The sequence below is a fragment of the Cydia amplana genome, chromosome 13, assembly GCF_948474715.1.
Source record: "Cydia amplana chromosome 13, ilCydAmpl1.1, whole genome shotgun sequence".
In the NCBI taxonomy this organism is placed as follows: Eukaryota; Metazoa; Arthropoda; class Insecta; order Lepidoptera; family Tortricidae; genus Cydia; species Cydia amplana.
In genome coordinates this window covers 4,503,333-4,523,632 of record NC_086081.1, presented here as the reverse complement: position 1 = coordinate 4,523,632, position 20,300 = coordinate 4,503,333, and the positions used below count along the sequence as shown (strand labels likewise).

The following is a 20,300-nucleotide window of genomic DNA, read 5'->3' as shown; positions in this document are numbered from 1 at the left end:
ATGTAGGGTGTGTAATTATATATTAATGTAGGGTTTCGGAACAATACTCGAATAAATATGTATGAGCAAATGAACGAATCATCTCGTTTATTTTGATAAAGGATGGAACTTGATAATATCCTGTTTAGTATTTTGACACGCACGAATTTGATTGCGACATGCATAAAATTCAATATCCATCAGTTATCATTAGTTATGAATGTAAAAACAGTTAACTGATCGTTCGTAAGCCTTATTGTATAGACAATAAGGTCCAACAAATTTTAGTGAAAGGTGTTGTTACATTGTAAACCAGACAACAGGATAAATTACAAATTGTGCGGTAGAAGGTTTTTTGCCGCCAGCTGTGATTCGCAGAATCTATTGGTTTATCAATGCCATATTGGTTTTCCTGGTTGAAAAATTATTCCTTTATTTTCTCATAAGTATTTTTTCAACGCTGAAAAAAGATGTTTTGTATGTTTAACTACGACGATGGCAAACCAGCGTGCGGCAGACATACTGATGTGCCAACGGAAATTTAAAATTTGCCGAAGTTTTCACATTTTCAAAACTTTAAATTTATATGCAGTAATATCCAATTTGGAAACTTAATTAACTTAATTTTCTGCTACTTGCACATTTGTACCACGTGATAGTAAGTGACTCCGTTTTTACTTGTGACATTAACTCAGTAGGTGCATATGTCGTTGCCAAAGTGTATGTTTCCGGATCCTGTTTACTGACACCTTATAATATGTGTATGCTGTAGAAACAAGCCAGGGCAACGCTAGGCAGATGAAGATGAAATGTATCGTAGTCATTATCTAATAAAATAATGTATAAGCACTTTATATCTAAAGCAAATGACTAGGTATTGTTTATATATATTGCAGCCCTCCAAGGAACGTACGCAACAGCCTAAGGTAAATTAGTGAGGTGTAATCAAAGTGTTTTCCCAAGTTGGCAAATTGAATGAAACAGGATTTACTTGATTATAACATATTGCTCTTCGAATTGACTTTGTAGTTGAAGTATGTAGGTATATTAGGGTTGTGATATGACAAGATGAGCTACATTAAGAGGCTTAGCGCCGCTTGCACCATCTCACTAACTCGGGGTTAACGCGTTAAACCGTTAACCCAGTGTTAAATTGTACTGGTAGGTAACCATGATGACGCCAGATTTAACCAGTTAACCCCGGGTTAGTGAATGGTGCAAGTGGCCCTTACAAAAATAGTTTGTCGAATTCGACTTAATATTAAATTGCGAAAAAACAGACTTCTTTCGTTTTACTTTAGATTTGCCTGTAGACTAATTTGTGTATAGAGACCAAATCAAAGTGGCAAAAGGTGATAAACTGATTGCACACCAAGTTGACATCTCAATACAAACGTTCTCGATTGTCCCGGACATTGCCCGTCCACTGTTTCATTTAATTCGCTAACTATCTTTTGCAATTGTGCTTAACAGGCTAAATATCGTGTGTCTATGTTTTGCAACGATTCATTTTTTGTTTATTTACGTACGTTCACACAAAAACGTAGGATTTGATTGATTTTATTTTATTTTATAATATTTTGTTAAGTTTATTTGCATAGTAATTTCCTAGTATCAAGCCTTATTATTGATTATTTATGCATGACATGTCGTGGTTGCTGTGTAATAATGGTAGTTTGTAGAATAAAAGCGTTTACATATTATTATTTATTGGTGAAGTGTCATTATGTCATCATTATCCTATCCAATGTAATCACTGCAACATAAGTCTGCTTTTATAAATTATCCTTTGTATATCTACCATGCCTTATATCTGATAACGAATATAAATAAAGTATATAAGACGTAGTATTTATGTACATATGACCGACATCGAAAATTATATTGAAGTGCGTAACTAAAGTAGGTATGCTTAGTATTTCTACAAGAACATTTTTAAAATCACATATTATACACAATATTATTTATTTATTATACATATACAGTTATGTGCAATATAATAGCAGTCAATAGGAAAATGAAAATTAGGGGAAAACTATAACTTTAGTTCAATTATATTGGATATTTTCTTATAATTCTTCTGCATTAAGTACTAGACATTGTTTCAAAATTAGCTGTTGCCTCTTTACTTAAATAATATTGGAAGTAAATAAAATATCATGAAAATCGGCTTTTTTACTACCTCGCGGAAACTCTTATATAAAAACGTAACAACCTACGAAAAAATACAATTGTGTAATATTATTGTAACTTAGTGTTTTGCCTATTATTTCCAACCAAAGCTTTACATCTAAACCTAAATCATCCAGAAAAAAATATTTTTTTCTATAAGACGATCTTTTTTACTTCCAATATTATTTAAGTAAAGGTTACAGTTAATTTTGAAACAATGTCAAGTCAAGTAATGCATAAGAATTATAAAAAGCGGCCAAGTGCGAGTCGGAGTCGCCCATGAAGGGTTCCGTATTTAGGCGATTTATGACGTATAAAAAAAACTACTTACTAGATCTCGTTCAAACCAATTTTCGGTGGAAGTTTACATGGTAATGTACATCATATATTTTTTTTAGTTTTATCATTCTCTTATTTTAGAAGTTACAGGGGGGGGGGGACACATTTTACCACTTTGGAAGTGTCTCTCGCGCAAACTATTCAGTTTAGAAAAAAATTATATTAGAAACCTCAATATCATTTTTGAAGACCTATCCATAGATACCCCACACGTATGGGTTTGATGATAAAAAAAATTTTGAGTTTCAGTTCGAAGTATGGGGAACCCCAAAAATTTATTGTTTTTTTTCTATTTTTGTGTGAAAATCTTAATGCGGTTCACAGAATACATCTACTTACCAAGTTTCAACAGTATAGTTCTTATAGTTTCGGAGAAAAGTGGCTGTGACATACGGACGGACAGACAGACGGACAGACGGACAGACAGACAGACAGACATGACGAATCTATAAGGGTTCCGTTTTTTGCCATTTGGCTACGGAACCCTAAAAAGATCCCATATAATTGATCTAAAGTTTCAGTTTTCCCCCTGATTTTCATTTTACAATTGACTGCTTGTTTAAGTAGATTCAAAAAGTCTATGACAATCTTCATCACTGCTATTATATTGCACACATCTGTATATTACTCGTACATGTTCACATATTATTGAACATATCAGTGTTGTTATAACGACAACAACAAACTACCCAAATCCGTGTTACGTAATCATACTAACACAATTTCACAAAAAAAATTGTGATGAAATTTGTGTTTATGGTTGGTTTGAACTGCTTTCTTCACCTCGAATCGTTCATGATAAAACGTAGGTATTTAAACTCCCAGGGTAGATGGAATAGTCAGAATTATGAATGCCAATGTCTGTCTCTTTCAATATTCAATCGCGCGGTCTACAAAAGTTAGGTCGTTTTGTCACATTGATAATTCAGTCCATCATATTTTTCTAAAATAAATATCTAAAACCCGATTCTCCCAGATCCTGGTGTTTTTGGGTTCTTTCAACTCAGAATCACTAGCATATTCAACCCTGATGATAGTGATGATAAAAAAAATTGTCCCAAAATTTTGTATGAAAATTGTACATTCCACTTCGTCACGTTACATACAAGTGAAAAAATTTCTCATACTAAAAACGTGACGTAATGGAATGGACATTTTGGGACATCTTTTTTTAATGGTAGGATGGAGAGTGCAGTCGATTCTGAGTAGAATGAGCCCAAGAATGTCCAGATTTGAAAGAATCGGGTTTTCGATATTTATTTTAGAAAAAGCCCATATGCTCACAGGACGTTCAGACATCGTAACTAATTAATAAGTAATATTACTAACCCTACATTTGAAAAACATGATGGTGATGGTTTTCTTTGCTAGTTTTCAATCCTTTTTGTAATTTTAAATGAACTGCTGAGTGATTATTTATATCGGTTGAAAATAATAATGCGTTAATAATTTGACTTTTAATAATGAATACAGTGTGAAATGGTGACACATAGTAGGTTATTTGTTTTGCCATGTATTTAGTTTATGTTTTAATTAATAAATTAATACATGCTTCATTCTAGTTGACATAGTGATTCATGAGGTCATTGTTTATAAATTTTATAATAGTCTTTGTGTGTTTTAATATCGTTATTAAAAATGATTACGAACCAATATCTAAGTCGAGGGTCCATAGGATCCATGGAAGTTGATGACTCGCAATATAAGTGGAAGTCTATTTACAAGTTTTTGTTTACTACCTTTTTGATTACCAGTTTATGTTTGTTTATAATCGCAAGTACAATTTTATGGCAACAATATGTATTAAAACTTACGGGTCTCGTTAAATACATTCCCAGTTTGCGTGACATCCTTGAAAGCATTTTTATAAACTATTTATTTCACAGATCTGCAAGTATCATGAGTTCAAAATCAGCGCCAGGGATCATCATGGCCACCGGTGTGATGGGGAAGTCCCTCAAGGGTATCCCCGGCGTCTACCTCAGTCGCGACGCTGGCCTAACTTGGAAGAGAATACTTAAGGACTACTACTTCTTCAACTATGGCGACCACGGGGGCGTTTTAGTCGCTGTTAAATACTTCAAACTGCGCGGGGAAACGAATAAAATTCTATATTCGACGAATGAGGGAATCGAGTGGAATTCTTATCAGTAAGTTTTGTTTTGTTTATTCTTTCATCATCATTGGCCACAGCATCTTGACAGATGATTGTTGCAGCGACAGTTTATTAAGAAGAGGTCTGTGCGCCGTCAGAGATCGGAGGTGCGGCACACCTTTTCCTATGGATGTATAGTTTGTAGCTTTCTAGTAGACCCCGAAGGCTTATCCTATTGTCTATTGTTCAGTAAAACCGCACGTGCTACTTACCTGCAAAAAAGGGTCCTAATTATTATATTTGGCACCTGAGCGCGGGCTAGTCCAACGCTCAAAAAACCAGTGTAGGTGCGCTCTCCGATAACGCGCCTTTGTTACGCATCTCGATGACACATTTTAGACTGGTTCTGTAGCGTTCGACTCGCCGGCACTCAGTAACCGAAGTACCGATTTTTTATGCAGGTGGTTGTGGCACGTGGCACGAGCGGTTTTTCTTAACAATAGACAATAGGATTAGCCTTCGGGGTCTATTAGAAAGCTACAAATTATAAAGTCCAATCGCAGCACGACACTTCCTGCCACAAAGATCGCAGGTGAAACGCGAATCCGTTGATGGTTCCTGTGAAGCCAGAAGTGTTTTCTGCTTTAAATCATCGAGCCAGACTTCCTCCACAACGACTGGTTGTCTCTGCCGCCATTCAATAGTTCCCGGCTATTATGATCGTCCATCTTGTTGAGGTAAATTCCATCCTGCATTTTTTGGTGCGTTTGAAATGACACTGCAATCATCCGGTACATCATTTTGAGAGCAACGAAACCCAGAGGGGTTCTTTGCTTGATATTATTGCTAAGGGCGTCTGATAGATGTTCATTTGTGGACGTCAGTATCAGGCCAGCAAAGAGCTCTTGGTTCTGAGATCATTTTAAACCGCCGACAGCAATATACTACGACTACGTTCTTTTCACCGACCTTGGACTATACGGTGGCAAATTGTTTACCACTAAAATATGTAAAATACGAGTCTAACGTAAATAAGTAAACTTCGCGGTGAAACTAGAAAGACGCTATATTCAACAAATTGAAAATGTAAGCGGGATTCTTATCAGCGATAACTTGTGTTTTGCAATTAGCACGTAGTAGGTATTTTACATGCGTAATGTGTAACATCGTTGCAATTTGCTAAATATTCTATATTTAAAGTGGAAATGCTAATACTGTATTTAAAATGCATGTCCCTATATTTTTGCATAGAAGCAAACTTCGAGACTTCAATAGATTTAAATACTTGTACCAATAAAATTATTATATTGGTTAGCATCGGCAAGGTAATATGAGGATAACAAATTTAGAATTTCGGACTTCCCACGTAACAAAGAAAAAATGTTAATGCACTTTTTGAAAGTTCACTCGAAACAAGGTAAATAAATGTTTAGTCAACTTATTTATTTGTGGTTTCTCCAGAGAAGATAAGGAAAAAACAACAAAGTTTTTGTTAAGCTTAGAATATATTTAAAAGTGTATAAATTACTGTCATGGATGGTTTTTCCACTTTTAAATTTATTCTAAGCTTAATAGCATCGTTCGCAGACGTTTCTGCTTGTTAAAAATTAAAGTTTTTGTTGCAACGACATATAGGTAATTTGTGTTTGCATATCACATGTTGCACGGACATAATTATTTGTTTTCCCCCTTTGGTGACGTCAGCCCTAGTAGCACGGTAGCATTTTTATCGTTTATCACCATGCCTGTCACGTTCTAACAAGTATGTAAGTGCGAAAGTGACGGGCATAGTGATAGTCGATAAAAATGGAACCGTGCTGAGCCCGCGGTGTTTTTGTTTATGTTTGCGGATTCTGATAACCTTTACGTATTCTTTTGTTATTTGTGACGTGTTACGTTAAGCTGATTAGATGATAGTCTCTCGTCCAGTCGTTGCTAGAAGTCGCTACTTTGTCTTTACAATGCGGAAAATGCCGTAAATAAATATAGTGATAGCGGTAAACCGCGAAATTCAGTAAAATGCTGTAAATGTTAAAACTATGAAAATTGGTACGATTGATCTTTAGGTAATTTGAATCTATTTGACCCAAAGCACGAAAAAAGGAGAGGAATTATGACGTCATCGTTTTTTTGGTGCTTCGGGTGAAATTGATTCAAATGGCCTAAAGATCAATCGTACCGATTTTCATGCCTTTAATTTAACACCATTTGCAGCGATTTTTGGCGCTAATAGTTGTATAAGTACCAAAGAAATGACAAAGTTCCAGTGACTTGTGGTTGACTCCGATCTCCGATCGCACATTTTCCTTGTATGTACTCGTATACGGTCAATAGGGATGATGAGACATGTTGAATTTTATAACTAAATCTAGTAAAATAGATTTGAATTTCGCGACTTTTTTACTGACAAGATTTGGTTGACCAGCTATAGCAAATGAGAAATTTATCAAAATATTGTAGATGATAAATAAATATATGGAAATAATACAAAAATACAGCATCTGAAAGTTTCAAAACTAAAGTTTTTTTTTTACTTTTAAAAACGAAATAATAAGGATACCATTCGATTCCTCACATTTTATCCAAAAAAAGATTGTATAGCAACTATATACATAAACGCAATATTTCACCGACAAAAATGCAATTTTCTTGTTTTGTTCATACTTCAAGATGCGCTCTCAGTGACCTTGACGTCACGTTCACATAGCGTCTTGTTAGGGGCGTTTCGCGAGTGAAGTACGATAGTTGGACTTTGACTATCATTTCTGACTTTTGTATTGCTTTAATGCAATGGGTCCCATATAGACATTTGATCGTAAAAACAAACTTGATTGATTGATACCATAAATGAAAATTTGTCATTATGCTTCTGCAACAATATATAATTTACGATTTTAAATTCAACATATCTGATTTTACAGGTTCAACGCAGACGACCTCCGCATATACGGGCTCATGACCGAACCCGGAGAAAATACAACTACCTTCACGATGTTCGGCTCAGCCAATGAGCAACATCAGTGGATTATCATTACCATAGATTTGCAAAACGCCTTCGCCAAAAACTGTACCCCGGACGACTACAAATTCTGGTCACCCTCGCCCCCTAACTCCTCAGTATCCTGCGTATTAGGAACTAGAGACACCTTCCAAAGAAGACTAGCACACACAAATTGCTACAACGGCATTAATTACGATAGACCCGTTAAAAAAGAACTATGCGAATGCAGCAGACGAGACTTCGAATGTGATGTCGGTTTCCAGTTAAGTAATAACGCTTGCGTTCGCAATAAATCAGCCAAAAACGACCCCTACGCTACCCCGTACCCGTGCCGACCTGGCACCCTTTACCAAAGAACTAAAGGATACAGAAAAATCGATGGTGATGTTTGTAAATCATCAACTTACATACCTTATGCGCCTGACATGGTCCCTTGCCCGTTAGACGAACCCACAGAGTTTATTCTAGTTGCTTTAAGAGATAAGATCGCACGGATAGATTTATCCGACAATTCTACGATATTCCCAGTCAAAGGACAGAGCAATATAGTCGCTATAGAGTTTGACTTGAAAAACAACTGTATTTACTGGGCTGACATTGAAACTGATAAAATTAATCGGCAATGCTTTAACAACGGTACAGTACAAGAAATCATTGTTGATACGGACTTAGCGAGCATCGAAGGAATGGCTTTAGATTGGATTTCGAACGTGTTATTCTTCGTCGATGGAATGCGTAAGAAAATCGAAGCCGTCAGAACTGACTTAACTATCGCAGGCAGAATGAGGGTTACTATCCTGGATAATAAGGCCTTATCCAAGCCTAGAGGTATCGCTGTTCATCCTAAAGCGGGCTACCTATTCTGGACTGATTGGGATAGAAGCAATCCCACCGTATCCAGGTCTAACCTTGATGGTAAAAACGTTAAGAAACTATTCGGAAAACCGATAGTCCAATGGCCGAATGGAATAACAATAGATCAGATGGCCGAGAGAATATACTGGGTAGACGCTATGGAAGACTACATAGCCAGCGCAGATTTGGACGGCAGATATTTCAAGCGCATTCTTTGGAGAGACGAGAAAGTATCTCATCCGTTTGCTGTGGCTGTATTAAAAGGGAAGATGTATTGGGACGATTGGAAAGCGAAGTCCATATTCATTGCCGACAAGGATTCCGGGGATAACGTTATAACGATCAACAATTCTTTCTCTGGTTTGATGGATTTAAAAGTGTTTGCGCATTTCGTTCAGCATGGTAGCAACGCGTGCTCTTACAAGAATACTAGTTGTGATACTATGTGCCTGGGCGGGCCGGGGAAAGGGTTTAGTTGCCTGTGTCCGAACGGGTTTACTATGACAAATGGGAAGTGTATGTGCTCTAACGGGTTGGAGCCATCCGGTAATATGACTTGTAAGAAGAAGGAGGGTGCTTCTTGTGATGCTGTAAGTATCTGTTGTTATATATCAATTAAATTCTTTCACTAATGTGTTTAAATTTTACACACACATACAATTTAAATTTGATTTATACACGAAACTGATACAGTGAAATGTAATTTCAAATAATACTTTCTTTAAGCTTAGAATAAATTTAAAAGTGGAAAAATTACTGTCTTGGGTGAGACTTGAACTCGCGGCCTCTGGATCGATACTCCAGCATCGATCGTAGACGTTTCTGCTTGTTAAAAATTAAATAGTATGGGTAGCGCATCGTAACTGGTGAATTTCCTATATGACTTGGAACTCCGGTAGCCGTTCAAGAAGTGTAACGCTCTTATGGTAGATGTCGCTCGTGTCCCCTTGACCCATATTGTGGAAAGATTTGCTGGCTATGGATGAGGTCTTGGTGGCTCAGATGGCAGAGCGCTGGAGTATCGATCCAGAGGCCGTGAGTTCAAGTTTCAACCAAGACAGTAATTTTTCCACTTTTAAATTTATTCTAAGCTTAATAGCATCGATCGTAGACGTTTCTACTTGTTAAAAATTAAATACTTTTTAACTAGCCTTTTTGGTTAAAACTTAGCTCAAATGTACATAATTTCTTTTGTAATGTATATATGCCAGTCAGGATTTCCGAATAAATAAGTGAATCATAATTGTGGGTCAACAGTGTAGGATAATTGCATAATTTATATATGAATCAGATGCATATTGTTCGTGCCACCACAAATCAGAGAGGTTATTTGTGTTTTCTCGGTACCCTTTTGATAGGCTAATGCGTTATGTTAATAAGCCATATTAACAGGAAATTCGATAAGTTATAAAGTGTCAAAGTAATTGGAGCTACACTTATAATTTGTCTTTCTGTTATTATAATACCGCTATCGCGGTGACTATATAACTAGTAAAATACAGAGGGAAGTTATTCCGTTAAGATTTAATCAAATTAGATCATAATTTTTGTCGTTTTTTTTGTCATAAAAAGAAAGTTAAATCACGTAGGCTTCAAAAGTGAACCTTTTCAACTGTGACTTTAGTCGCGCCCATGCAAGTGACAAATGTGGTGGTGCTGTGAGTTACCGCTAACGAAGAGGTCGCCATTTCTAATGCTGTCTCAGCAAAATACAATATTAGTAACAGGAATCAGTAGCTTGTGAACATGTTTAATTTAGTGTGACACATGAATTTCAAGGCGTTAGGAATTATTGGGTACTTTCCTCTACTTAAAATAAATTATTTCACACCGTGCACGAAATAAAGGACCAGATAGTTCTTAGAAAACCATAGATAGTTATTTTTAAACACAATTTCTATTTAATAAATCAGATAGTAGATATATAAAAAGTAGGCGAGATGACCGTGACGTCACAACACACGTTTTTCATAAAAGTTCCATATTGGCAAATCGTTTTGACAGTTCTAAAAAAGAAGCTGATTTGACTAGTAGGAAAGTACCCAAGTACCCAATTATGTTAGAGTATAACAGTATCATTGGTTCAAATACTTTACTCTCTCAGGACCAATTCACCTGTGCAAACGGCATGTGCATCACAGCATCATGGCAATGCAACGGCAACAACGACTGCGGGGATTTGTCCGACGAGATAGGGTGTCCCCTCTGCGCCGCGCCCATGTTGTCCTGCGATGACGCGTCGCGTTGTTACCTGCCGCAGTGGAAATGTGACGGCGAAGCGGACTGTCCCGACTTTAGCGATGAAAAGAGTAAGTACTATTAGATATAGTGTATGAAACTGTTAATATCTAATGACGAGATAGGGTGTCCCCTCTGCGCCGCGCCCATGTTGTCCTGCGATGACGCGTCGCGTTGTTACCTGCCGCAGTGGAAATGTGACGGCGAAGCGGACTGTCCCGACTTTAGCGATGAAAAGAGTGAGTACTATTAGATATAGTGTATGAAACTGTTAATATCTAATGACGAGATAGGATGTCCCCTCTGCGCCGCGCCAATGTTGTCCTGCGATGATGCATCGCGTTGTTACCTGCCGCAGTGGAAATGTGACGGCGAAGCGGACTGTCCCGACTTTAGCGATGAAAAGAGTGAGTACTGTTGGATATAGCGTATGTTACTGTTAGTATGTAATGACGAGGTAGGGTGTCCCCTCTGCGCCGCGCCCATGTTGTCCTGCGATGACGCGTCGCGTTGTTACCTGCCGCAGTGGAAATGTGACGGCGAAGCGGACTGTCCCGACTTTAGCGATGAAAAGAGTGAGTACTGTTGGATATAGCGTATGTTACTGTTAGTATGTAATGACGAGGTAGGGTGTCCCCTCTGCGCCGCGCCCATGTTGTCCTGCGATGACGCGTCGCGTTGTTACATGCCGCAGTGGAAATGTGACGGCGAAGCGGACTGTCCCGACTTTAGCGATGAAAAGAGTAAGTACTATTAGATATAGTGTATGAAACTGTTAATATCTAATGACGAGATAGGGTGTCCCCTCTGCGCCGCGCCCATGTTGTCCTGCGATGACGCGTCGCGTTGTTACCTGCCGCAGTGGAAATGCGACGGCGAAGCGGATTGTCCCGACTTTAGCGATGAAAAGAGTAAGTACTATTAGATATAGTGTATGAAATGTTAATATCTAATGACGAGGTAGGGTGTCCCCTCTGCGCCGCGCCCATGTTGTCCTGCGATGACGCGTCGCGTTGTTACCTGCCGCAGTGGAAATGTGACGGCGAAGCGGATTGTCCCGACTTTAGCGATGAAAAGAGTAAGTACTATTAGATATAGTGTATGAAACTGTTAATATCTAATGACGAGATAGGATGTCCCCTCTGCGCCGCGCCAATGTTGTCCTGCGATGACGCGTCGCGTTGTTACCTGCCGCAGTGGAAATGTGACGGCGAAGCGGACTGTCCCGACTTTAGCGATGAAAAGAGTGAGTACTATTAGATATAGTGTATGTTACTGTTAATATCTAATGACGAGATAGGGTGTCCCCTCTGCGCCGCGCCCATGTTGTCCTGCGATGACGCGTCGCGTTGTTACCTGCCGCAGTGGAAATGCGATGGCGAAGCGGACTGTCCTGACTTTAGCGATGAAAAGAGTGAGTACATAGTAAGGGTATAGCGTATGTATGTTTGTTACCAGTGAAGTTAATATATATAAGTGTGTTAAAAAGGAGGTCAAAGTTTCAGTATTTTATTGTGTCAGCTAAATCATATAATATATGATAAACTAACAACACATATGCTTTTCTTTGTTTTACCAGACTGCACGAGACCGAACTGCACCGATAGTCAGTTCCAATGCGCCACGGGTATGTGCATCTACAAGAAGTGGGTGTGCGACGGAGACAACGATTGTCACGACGGTTCGGACGAACGCAACTGTAATGTGAGTTTTGTGTGCCACCAGTTTCTGTTTCGTAGAAAATATAATTATACAAATAAATTACGTTTTCATGTAAATTTGCGGTAATTGAAAAGAGGTAGCCTTCTAAAAGTACTTTGCTTGAAGGCAAGAAATACAGCCTGGCGGGGTCGCCATGTGTTAGAACGTTAATGATACAATGTTTTAATTGGAAGGGCGTCTGACTTTAGTTCTTATTGCTGTCGCTTCAGAAGCGCGTCGTCGTGACAGAAGAAAGCGTTGCTCTCTTTCTAACGATCGTTAACAAAATGAGAAGTCTGCATTACGTCGATAACCACGCCTGCAGAACCATTGTTACTCACGCTCAACTTGATTCGAATAAGTTTAAACCTCAAAAAGTAGCATTTTCATATCATTGTCGCCTCGGAATTTCTGACAAACAAAATACAGCTTTATTGATTCATACATTAAGGTTTTTTTCTTATTGGTCCCATAGTCGACATCAAAACGGCCCACCATAAGCACTTGCAACGAAAACGGTTTCCCCTGCAGCAAAGACGCTAATCCCATATGCATTCCCAACTCGTGGGTGTGCGACGGAGAGAGAGACTGCCCCAGCGGCGAGGATGAAAAGGACGACAAATGCCGAAACTCGACATGTGCGCCGTCTATGTTTAGATGTCCGAGCGGGAAGTGCATATTTAAGTCTTGGGTGAGTTTAACTCGAAAGTTTTAATTCAACTGATCAGAACTGTTAGAACGCCATTTGACTTTGACCCTTATTCTTTTACTGATATGTGTTAATTTGTTAAATATTTAAATGGCGCCATAACCTTTGGCCTACTGTGGCTACATAATTTATAGTTTGTAGCTTTCTAATAGAGCCCGACGGCTAATCCTATTGACTATTGTTAAGTAAAACCGCACGTGCTACTTACCTGCAAAAAAGGGTCTTAATTATTATATTTGGCACCTGAGCGCGGGCTAGTCCAACGCTCAAAAAACCAGTGTAGGTGCGCTCTCCGATAACGCGCCTTTGTTACGAGTCTCGATGACACATTTTAGACTGGTTCTGTAGCGTTCGACTCGCCGGCACTCGATAACAGTTGAACGGACCACACTCATCGTAACAAAATATTTATCCATTAGTTCATTTTGAATCTTATTGCAATTTCCATAGGAGTTGTAATTCAATTACCTGGGTAAAGTGAAGGAACGATTTTTTATGCAGGTGGTTGTGGCACGTGGCACGAGCGGTTTTACTTAACAATAGACAAAGGATTAGCCGTCGGGGTCTATTAGAAAGCTACAAACTATACCATAAGTTGCCATGACAGTAACTCTCTATACACTCTATTCTCTTTGGCTGAAGGAACTGTATACTCTGTATAGTCAAACATTAGCGTTTTGTTACAGCATATGTACGGAATCGCACAACGCCACCTACTTCGGTTGTAGTATTGTACTCTCCACTTCCACTCCTATATTTACATGCATCCATAGTCGAAAATCGCTTTACTGCTTATCATCAGTTATGTTTGTCACCAACTTAGAGGATATTACCAAACGGAGTAGACATTAACAGGCGTCCCCTCTGTCGAAAATAGGCGGCCAATGGTCATACACAACGTATGGACTGACGTTTATCTGACATGACTATTTTTACGTTACGCATACATTTGACGTGCCCCTCCCCCGCAAAAATCGGCAGACTGTATCGTACAGAAAATTACAGACAAGGCGTCTCCGTTTGGTTATATCCTCTAAGGTCACAAACGTCCTAATAAGGTTTTCTTTCAGGTATGCGACGGTGAGAACGATTGTTCCGACACAGAGTCATCCGACGAACAAAACTGCACATATCCAGGCACCAGTGGACACTCCAAACTGATCCCTCGACCGCCTGAGAAGGCAGACTTCCCGTCAAACGGGACCTGCTTGGACTGGATGTTTAAATGCGAGAATAACAACTGTCTGCCTTACTGGTAAGTCTGAATAGTGTAGTTAACTGTCATAGACAAAGTAAATGTAGTGCACGAGCAAAACTGCACATATCCAGGGACCAGTGGACACTCGAAACTGATCCCTCGACCGCCTGAGAAGGCAGACTTCCCGTCAAACGGGACCTGCTTGGACTGGATGTTTAAATGCGAGAATAACAACTGTCTGCCTTACTGGTAAGTCTGAATAGTGTAGTTAGCTGTCATAGAAAAAGTAAATGTAGTACGTGAACGAAACGTCACGTATCCAGGCACCAGTGGGCACTCCAAACTGATCCCTCGACCGCCTGAGAAGGCAGACTTCCCGTCGAATGGGACCTGCTTGGACTGGATGTTTAAATGCGAGAATAACAACTGTCTGCCTTACTGGTAAGTCTGAATAGTGTAGTTTGCTGTCATAGACAAAGTAAATGTAGTGCACGAGCAAAACTGCACATATCCAGGGACCAGTGGACACTCGAAACTGATCCCTCGACCGCCTGAGAGAGCAGACTTCCCGTCGAATGGGACCTGCTTGGACTGGATGTTTAAATGCGAGAATAACAACTGTCTGCCTTACTGGTAAGTCTGAATAGTGTAGTTAGCTGACATAGACAAAGTAAATATAGTACGTGAACGAAACTGCACGTATCCAGGGAACAGTGGGCACTCCAAAGTGATCCCTCGACCGTTTGAGACTTAAGGCAGACTTCCCGTCAAACGGGACCTGCTTGGACTGGATGTTTAAATGCGAGAACAGCAACTGTCTGCCTTACTGGTAAGTGTGTAGTTTGCTGTTTGTTACAGACAAAATAACATGTGCTAGTAGACTTATAGTACCTAAGTATTCTTTTGTTCGAAATTTCAACTACATAGAAACCATTCCAGAGGCCTTTGAGGTGCGAAGGCAGCTTCTCCTGACTGCCAGGGAAAGGCTAAAACACATTCACGCGCACGTAGCTCTTTTGTTGTTGCGGGTCTGTTTTGCCGTTCCCAAAGTGACTTACTTCTTACGCACCGTACCGACGTGGCTTTACCCCGTGCATATTGACTCTTTTGATTGTGTGTTGAGGGAGTCATTAGAATTTCTGTTGAATGTCTCCCTTGATTCGAAATATTCGAATCAATGGGACCTGGCCTCACTTCCCATTCGGACCGGTGGTTTGGGCGTTCGGCGCGCGCGGGATGTAGGCCTGCCGGCCTTCTTGGCATCGGCGGCTGGGGTGGGTGGCCTTGTCACTCAAATTGTATCTTCGAATGGTGACGAGGTAGCCATACCCTATGCTGCGGATGCTTTGGCGGCATGGTCGGCTCTCAACCCGGGTACACCAGCGCCAGAGATACCGGATCGTCAGCGCTCATGGGACGATATTGGGGTGAAGCGGGTGTTCGGGGGCTTGTTGGAGATTGCGGCGGGTGCGGATAGGGCAAGGCTCAACGCAGTGTCGAGGCCAGAGTCCGGTGCGTGGCTCCAGGCGCTTCCTTCCCCGCATTTAGGTACCCTTCTTGACAATGACTCGATGCGGGTGGCCGTGGCTCTACGCCTGGGCTGTGATGTGTGTGAACCCCATGTATGCATCTGCGGCTCTATGGTGGAGAGGGACGGCCATCACGCGTTGAGTTGTTGTCGGTGTGCAGGAAGGTACCCACGCCACCACGCCTTGAATGATATCTTTCGGAGGGCGTTGGTCTCGGCGAATGTACCTTGTGTGCTGGAGCCACCGGGTCTTAGTAGGTCTGATGGGAAGAGGCCCGACGGGTTGACCTTGATCCCGTGGGAGAGGGGCAGATGTCTCTTGTGGGACGCCACGTGCGTCAACACTTTTGCCGCTTCGCATGTTAGCCGCACTGTGCGTTCGGCAGGGGCAGCGGCTGAGTTAGCGGCGGCTCGGAAGCGGGAAAAATATGCAGTATTGGGGAACTACTTGTTTGTCCCTCTTGCTGTGGAAACCACTGGCTGTTGGTGCGCTGAGGCAAGGACTTTTATTGGGGAAGTGGGCAGGCGTTTGAGACAGAGTGGTCATGATCCTCGTTCCGGGTCGTTCCTCATGCAAAGGTTGTCCATCGCGGTTCAGCGAGGCAACGCGGCGAGCGTGATGGGCTCCTTTGCGTCTGGAGGGGCGCGGGGCGAGTTTGGTGGGTAGGTTACTTGTTAGTTGTTAGTTTAGATTAATATTTAGTAGTAGTGTTTAGTTTTAAGAGTAGGTACCTATAGTTGATTTTAATGTAATTTTTTTATTTTGTTAAAAAGAAGGAATTAACCGATTTATTTTTAGATAGTTCCTCTTAAAGTGGATGGAGAGGTTATGCTGATTTATCGTTGCTATGTAAATTCCAGCCAAGCCATCTCTCCCATTTCATTTGAGCTTTTTTGTTTCGACTTTGGACCTCAGTTTTGGTCCTTAGTAAATGTGGTTAATATAAGATAATAAAACTACATAGTGTAATTTCGAACAAAAATATCAACTATTGAATTCGGCTTTTGATTCAAAAATCGACACGGTTTTCTTATTATTAAAAAAAGTAAATGTAAATCTCCCGATGATGCACTTAATCAGTCAACACGGTTAATTCTTGTATTATTGTATTTGTATCCCAATTTGCCGGCCAAGAAATAATCTTAAGTTTAGGATTGAACTTTGATGCCCTTATGTCGGCTGTACACACTTGTCGAAAGCGCCAAGAGAGAGATCCAATCGGAGAAGCGCGAGACGAGACAAGGAAGAGCGAGACGAGAAGGGAGCTGCATGTACACACTCGGTCTCGGTCTGTCTCGGGATCTCTCGACGAGTGTGTACAGCCCGCATTAGAGTCGGTGGGAATCTGGGTGGATATCAAAATTGTATAAAAAATTACTTTTTAATTGACCAGGTGGCGTTGTGACGGTATCAACGACTGCGGAGACAACTCCGATGAGTTAGGCTGTGGTTCCTTAATTATCGACGCGAGCACGCCAGCGCCTGAGCCCGAATTTAAGGACAAGAAGTGTTCCAAGACTCAGTTCACTTGTTCGACTGGTAAGTTTACTTTTTTTGATTATTTTCAATAGGGAGTAAGACTGCAATGTTATGCCGCTGGAGTGCAGCACTAGTGCCTTTAGTAAGCCATAGAGTAACTTATACATACATATTGACAAATTTTCACAGACAGTAAAATATGACATCGAATCATCAAGGCGGTTTGTTTACAAAGGGCCTACCGGGAAATGCGAAATCGAAACTAAGCTATCTGCCTCTTTATCGCTCGAATATGCAAGAGTGATAGAGAGGTTAGATAACAAAATTTCGACTTTCTCGTTTGGCCCTTAAATTGTGACTTATTGTGGAAGTAGCGCCCCCTACGCAGAGTTTCGCGTAATATTCCCTATTGTCTATACTGTAGGTACCTACTGTCGTTGCATCGTTAATGATGCGGTTCATGTCGGCGCCTGAGGGTTCAAGGTCAATTAAACCAAGGCCGTATTTTATGACTATTATTTCCCTTCATCCAGGCATATGCATCCCCCTATCCTGGGTGTGCGACACTGCCGAAGACTGCCCGAACGGCGAGGACGAGCGCAACTGCCAGCGGCGCGGGCCCGGCGCGCGGCGCCGATGCGGCCCCGACGAGACGCCCTGCGACGACAACCGCGGCTGCGTGCGCTCCGACCGCATCTGCGACCGCCGGCAGGACTGCGCCGACGGCAGCGACGAGGTGCACTGCGAGGTGTGTACCCACGTGTATAGCCGACCAGACGCCCTGCGACGACAACCGCGGCTGCGTGCGCTCCGACCGCATCTGCGACCGCCGGCAGGACTGCGCCGACGGCAGCGACGAGGTGCACTGCGAGGTTTGTGTCGCGATATATTGGAGAATTTCACTTTAGTCTAAAGCCTGAGTGGACGCTCGAAGCGGAGCGTTCGGCGGGGCGTGCAGTGTGGCGTCGGGTTCACGCGTGATGTGAGCAGCGTGCACTAAGGCCGCTCCTATACGTTTGCATTTGTTTCATGCACGCCGCACGCCCCGCCCCGCTGCACGCCCAACTCGAGCGTCCACTCAGGCCTTACGCTTAGAATCTCATGAAGACAATTAAATACAGAATTAGACTTTATAATCTCATAGAGACAATGAAATTATAGAGCTTCGGCCGAAGTATTTTTATTTTTATTTTACTTTATTAGGTACACTAAACAGACATCGTACAATATCATGGGTAATACAATTGCACATTATGGCTTAAATCTAGCACGAGATCCAAAACAAGTGTATACAGCATGTTTTACAATTTAGCGGAAATATTACAAACTAATTAACACCATATTAACACCATATTATAGCTACAGTGAAAAATATCAGAGAAGAAAAAACTATCTAAAAGTTCGGAAGGTTCTGAGCGTTCTGGTACACCGGGCTGTTGTTTAGGCCAAACATGCCCGCAGAGTGATGATATTACTGTGTCTATAATTATTAAATAATATGTATAATTCAGCGAGTGAGTGTCATTCGGTAGGAGTGTAACCCAACTAGAATAACTATAGAAAACTGACTAAAGCTCAGATATGAGGGGTCATGTATCACGTGGGGACGTGTATTGTGCTGCAAGCGATTCAACTGTACAGCGCGTAATTACGCGCTTGGCAGATTTGCCAAGCTATTTTTTTTTGTTTGTAATGCCGCGCCAGAGGTTTGACTTATAGAATTTTATTTAGCCAATCAAAATGAATCACAATTGTGTAATTCATGTCGGGCGAGGTATATTTATGAAGATGGGATAGCCTCCTAAGGCCCAAGTTCCTACCTATAGTACCTATTCAGTTCGATGTAATTTAAACCATGTTCAATTGGAACAGAGTCCCTTTTCCTTGTTTCGATCAATTTTCAAACAACGCAAAATCAACTCTATTTCCTACAGTATAGGTTCAAATTTTGGATGTTTCGTTTGTATGGCTTAGGAGGATAGACATTTGTCAGTGATATATGTCACCTCATTAAAAAAGCTTATTATACATTAAATGAATTTTTTCACGACCAATAATTGCAATTAATATAGTACCCCTATACAATAAATAACATTTAAGTATATAATCTTGTATAAAAACTCGATCTCCTCTTGAATAAACTGTTTGCTGTGCCCTACAGGGTGTCATGTTGTACACAATAGGGATGATGACACATGTTGAATTTTATGACAAAATCTAGTAAAATAGATAGCAAACGAGCAATTTATCACAATAATGTGGATATTAAAATAAAATATTGAAAAATTACAAAATTACAGGACCTGAAAGTTTCAAAATTTAAGTTTTTTTTAATTTCCAAAAACGATAAAAGTAAGGTTACCATTCGATTCTTACATTTCATCCAAAAAAATATTGTATAGCAACTATATACATAAACGCAATATTTCACCGACAAAAACGCAATTTTCTTGTTTTGTCCATACTACAAGATGGGCGATGACGTCACGGCCTCTGTCCGTTTTGTATAGGGCGTTTCGCGAGTGAAGTGCGACTGTCGGACTTTGACTACAATTTCTGACTTTTGTGTTACTTTAATGCAATGGGTCCCATATAGACATTTGATCCTAAAAACAAACCCGATCGATTGATACCATAAAAAAATTAGTCATGTAGCCTATTCTATGCAATAGGTTAAGATACAATGTGATATGCAATAAAGATTATGAGTATGAGTATGTGTCAGTCATACGGACCGTTTTCCGAAGTCTATTTCAGAGAGTATATTTCAAATCATATTTAAATCCCCGATTTTTTGTTGTCAGGGCCTATATAACACACCTATTCAACAGGGCCGGCCAGACATCACAAAATGCCCCCAGGGCTACACGCTTTGCGGCGACGGCATGCTCTGCATATCGGAGGTGTCGCTGTGCAACGGTCACCAGGACTGCTATGATGGTAGCGATGAAAGCAACTGCACCAGCGAAGCTGCTGGGCATGGTATCCAGGTATTTTTTTTAATT

At 40.7% G+C, this 20,300-nt stretch overlaps 1 protein-coding gene across 1 annotated transcript in view; it reads left to right on the top strand.

Moving 5' to 3' along the window:
- The window catches only part of LOC134653445 (sortilin-related receptor-like), a 56,957-nt gene that overhangs the window by 21,725 nt on the left and 14,932 nt on the right, over positions 1-20,300 (top strand). Inside the window, exons 8-17 of the mRNA XM_063508811.1 lie at positions 876-905; positions 4,377-4,640; positions 7,507-9,031; positions 10,546-10,750; positions 12,259-12,383; positions 12,856-13,071; positions 14,160-14,344; positions 17,210-17,355; positions 17,829-18,055; positions 20,127-20,285. Of these exons, the coding sequence (XP_063364881.1) occupies positions 876-905; positions 4,377-4,640; positions 7,507-9,031; positions 10,546-10,750; positions 12,259-12,383; positions 12,856-13,071; positions 14,160-14,344; positions 17,210-17,355; positions 17,829-18,055; positions 20,127-20,285 (3,082 nt within the window). The remainder of the gene's footprint in view (positions 1-875; positions 906-4,376; positions 4,641-7,506; positions 9,032-10,545; positions 10,751-12,258; positions 12,384-12,855; positions 13,072-14,159; positions 14,345-17,209; positions 17,356-17,828; positions 18,056-20,126; positions 20,286-20,300) is intronic.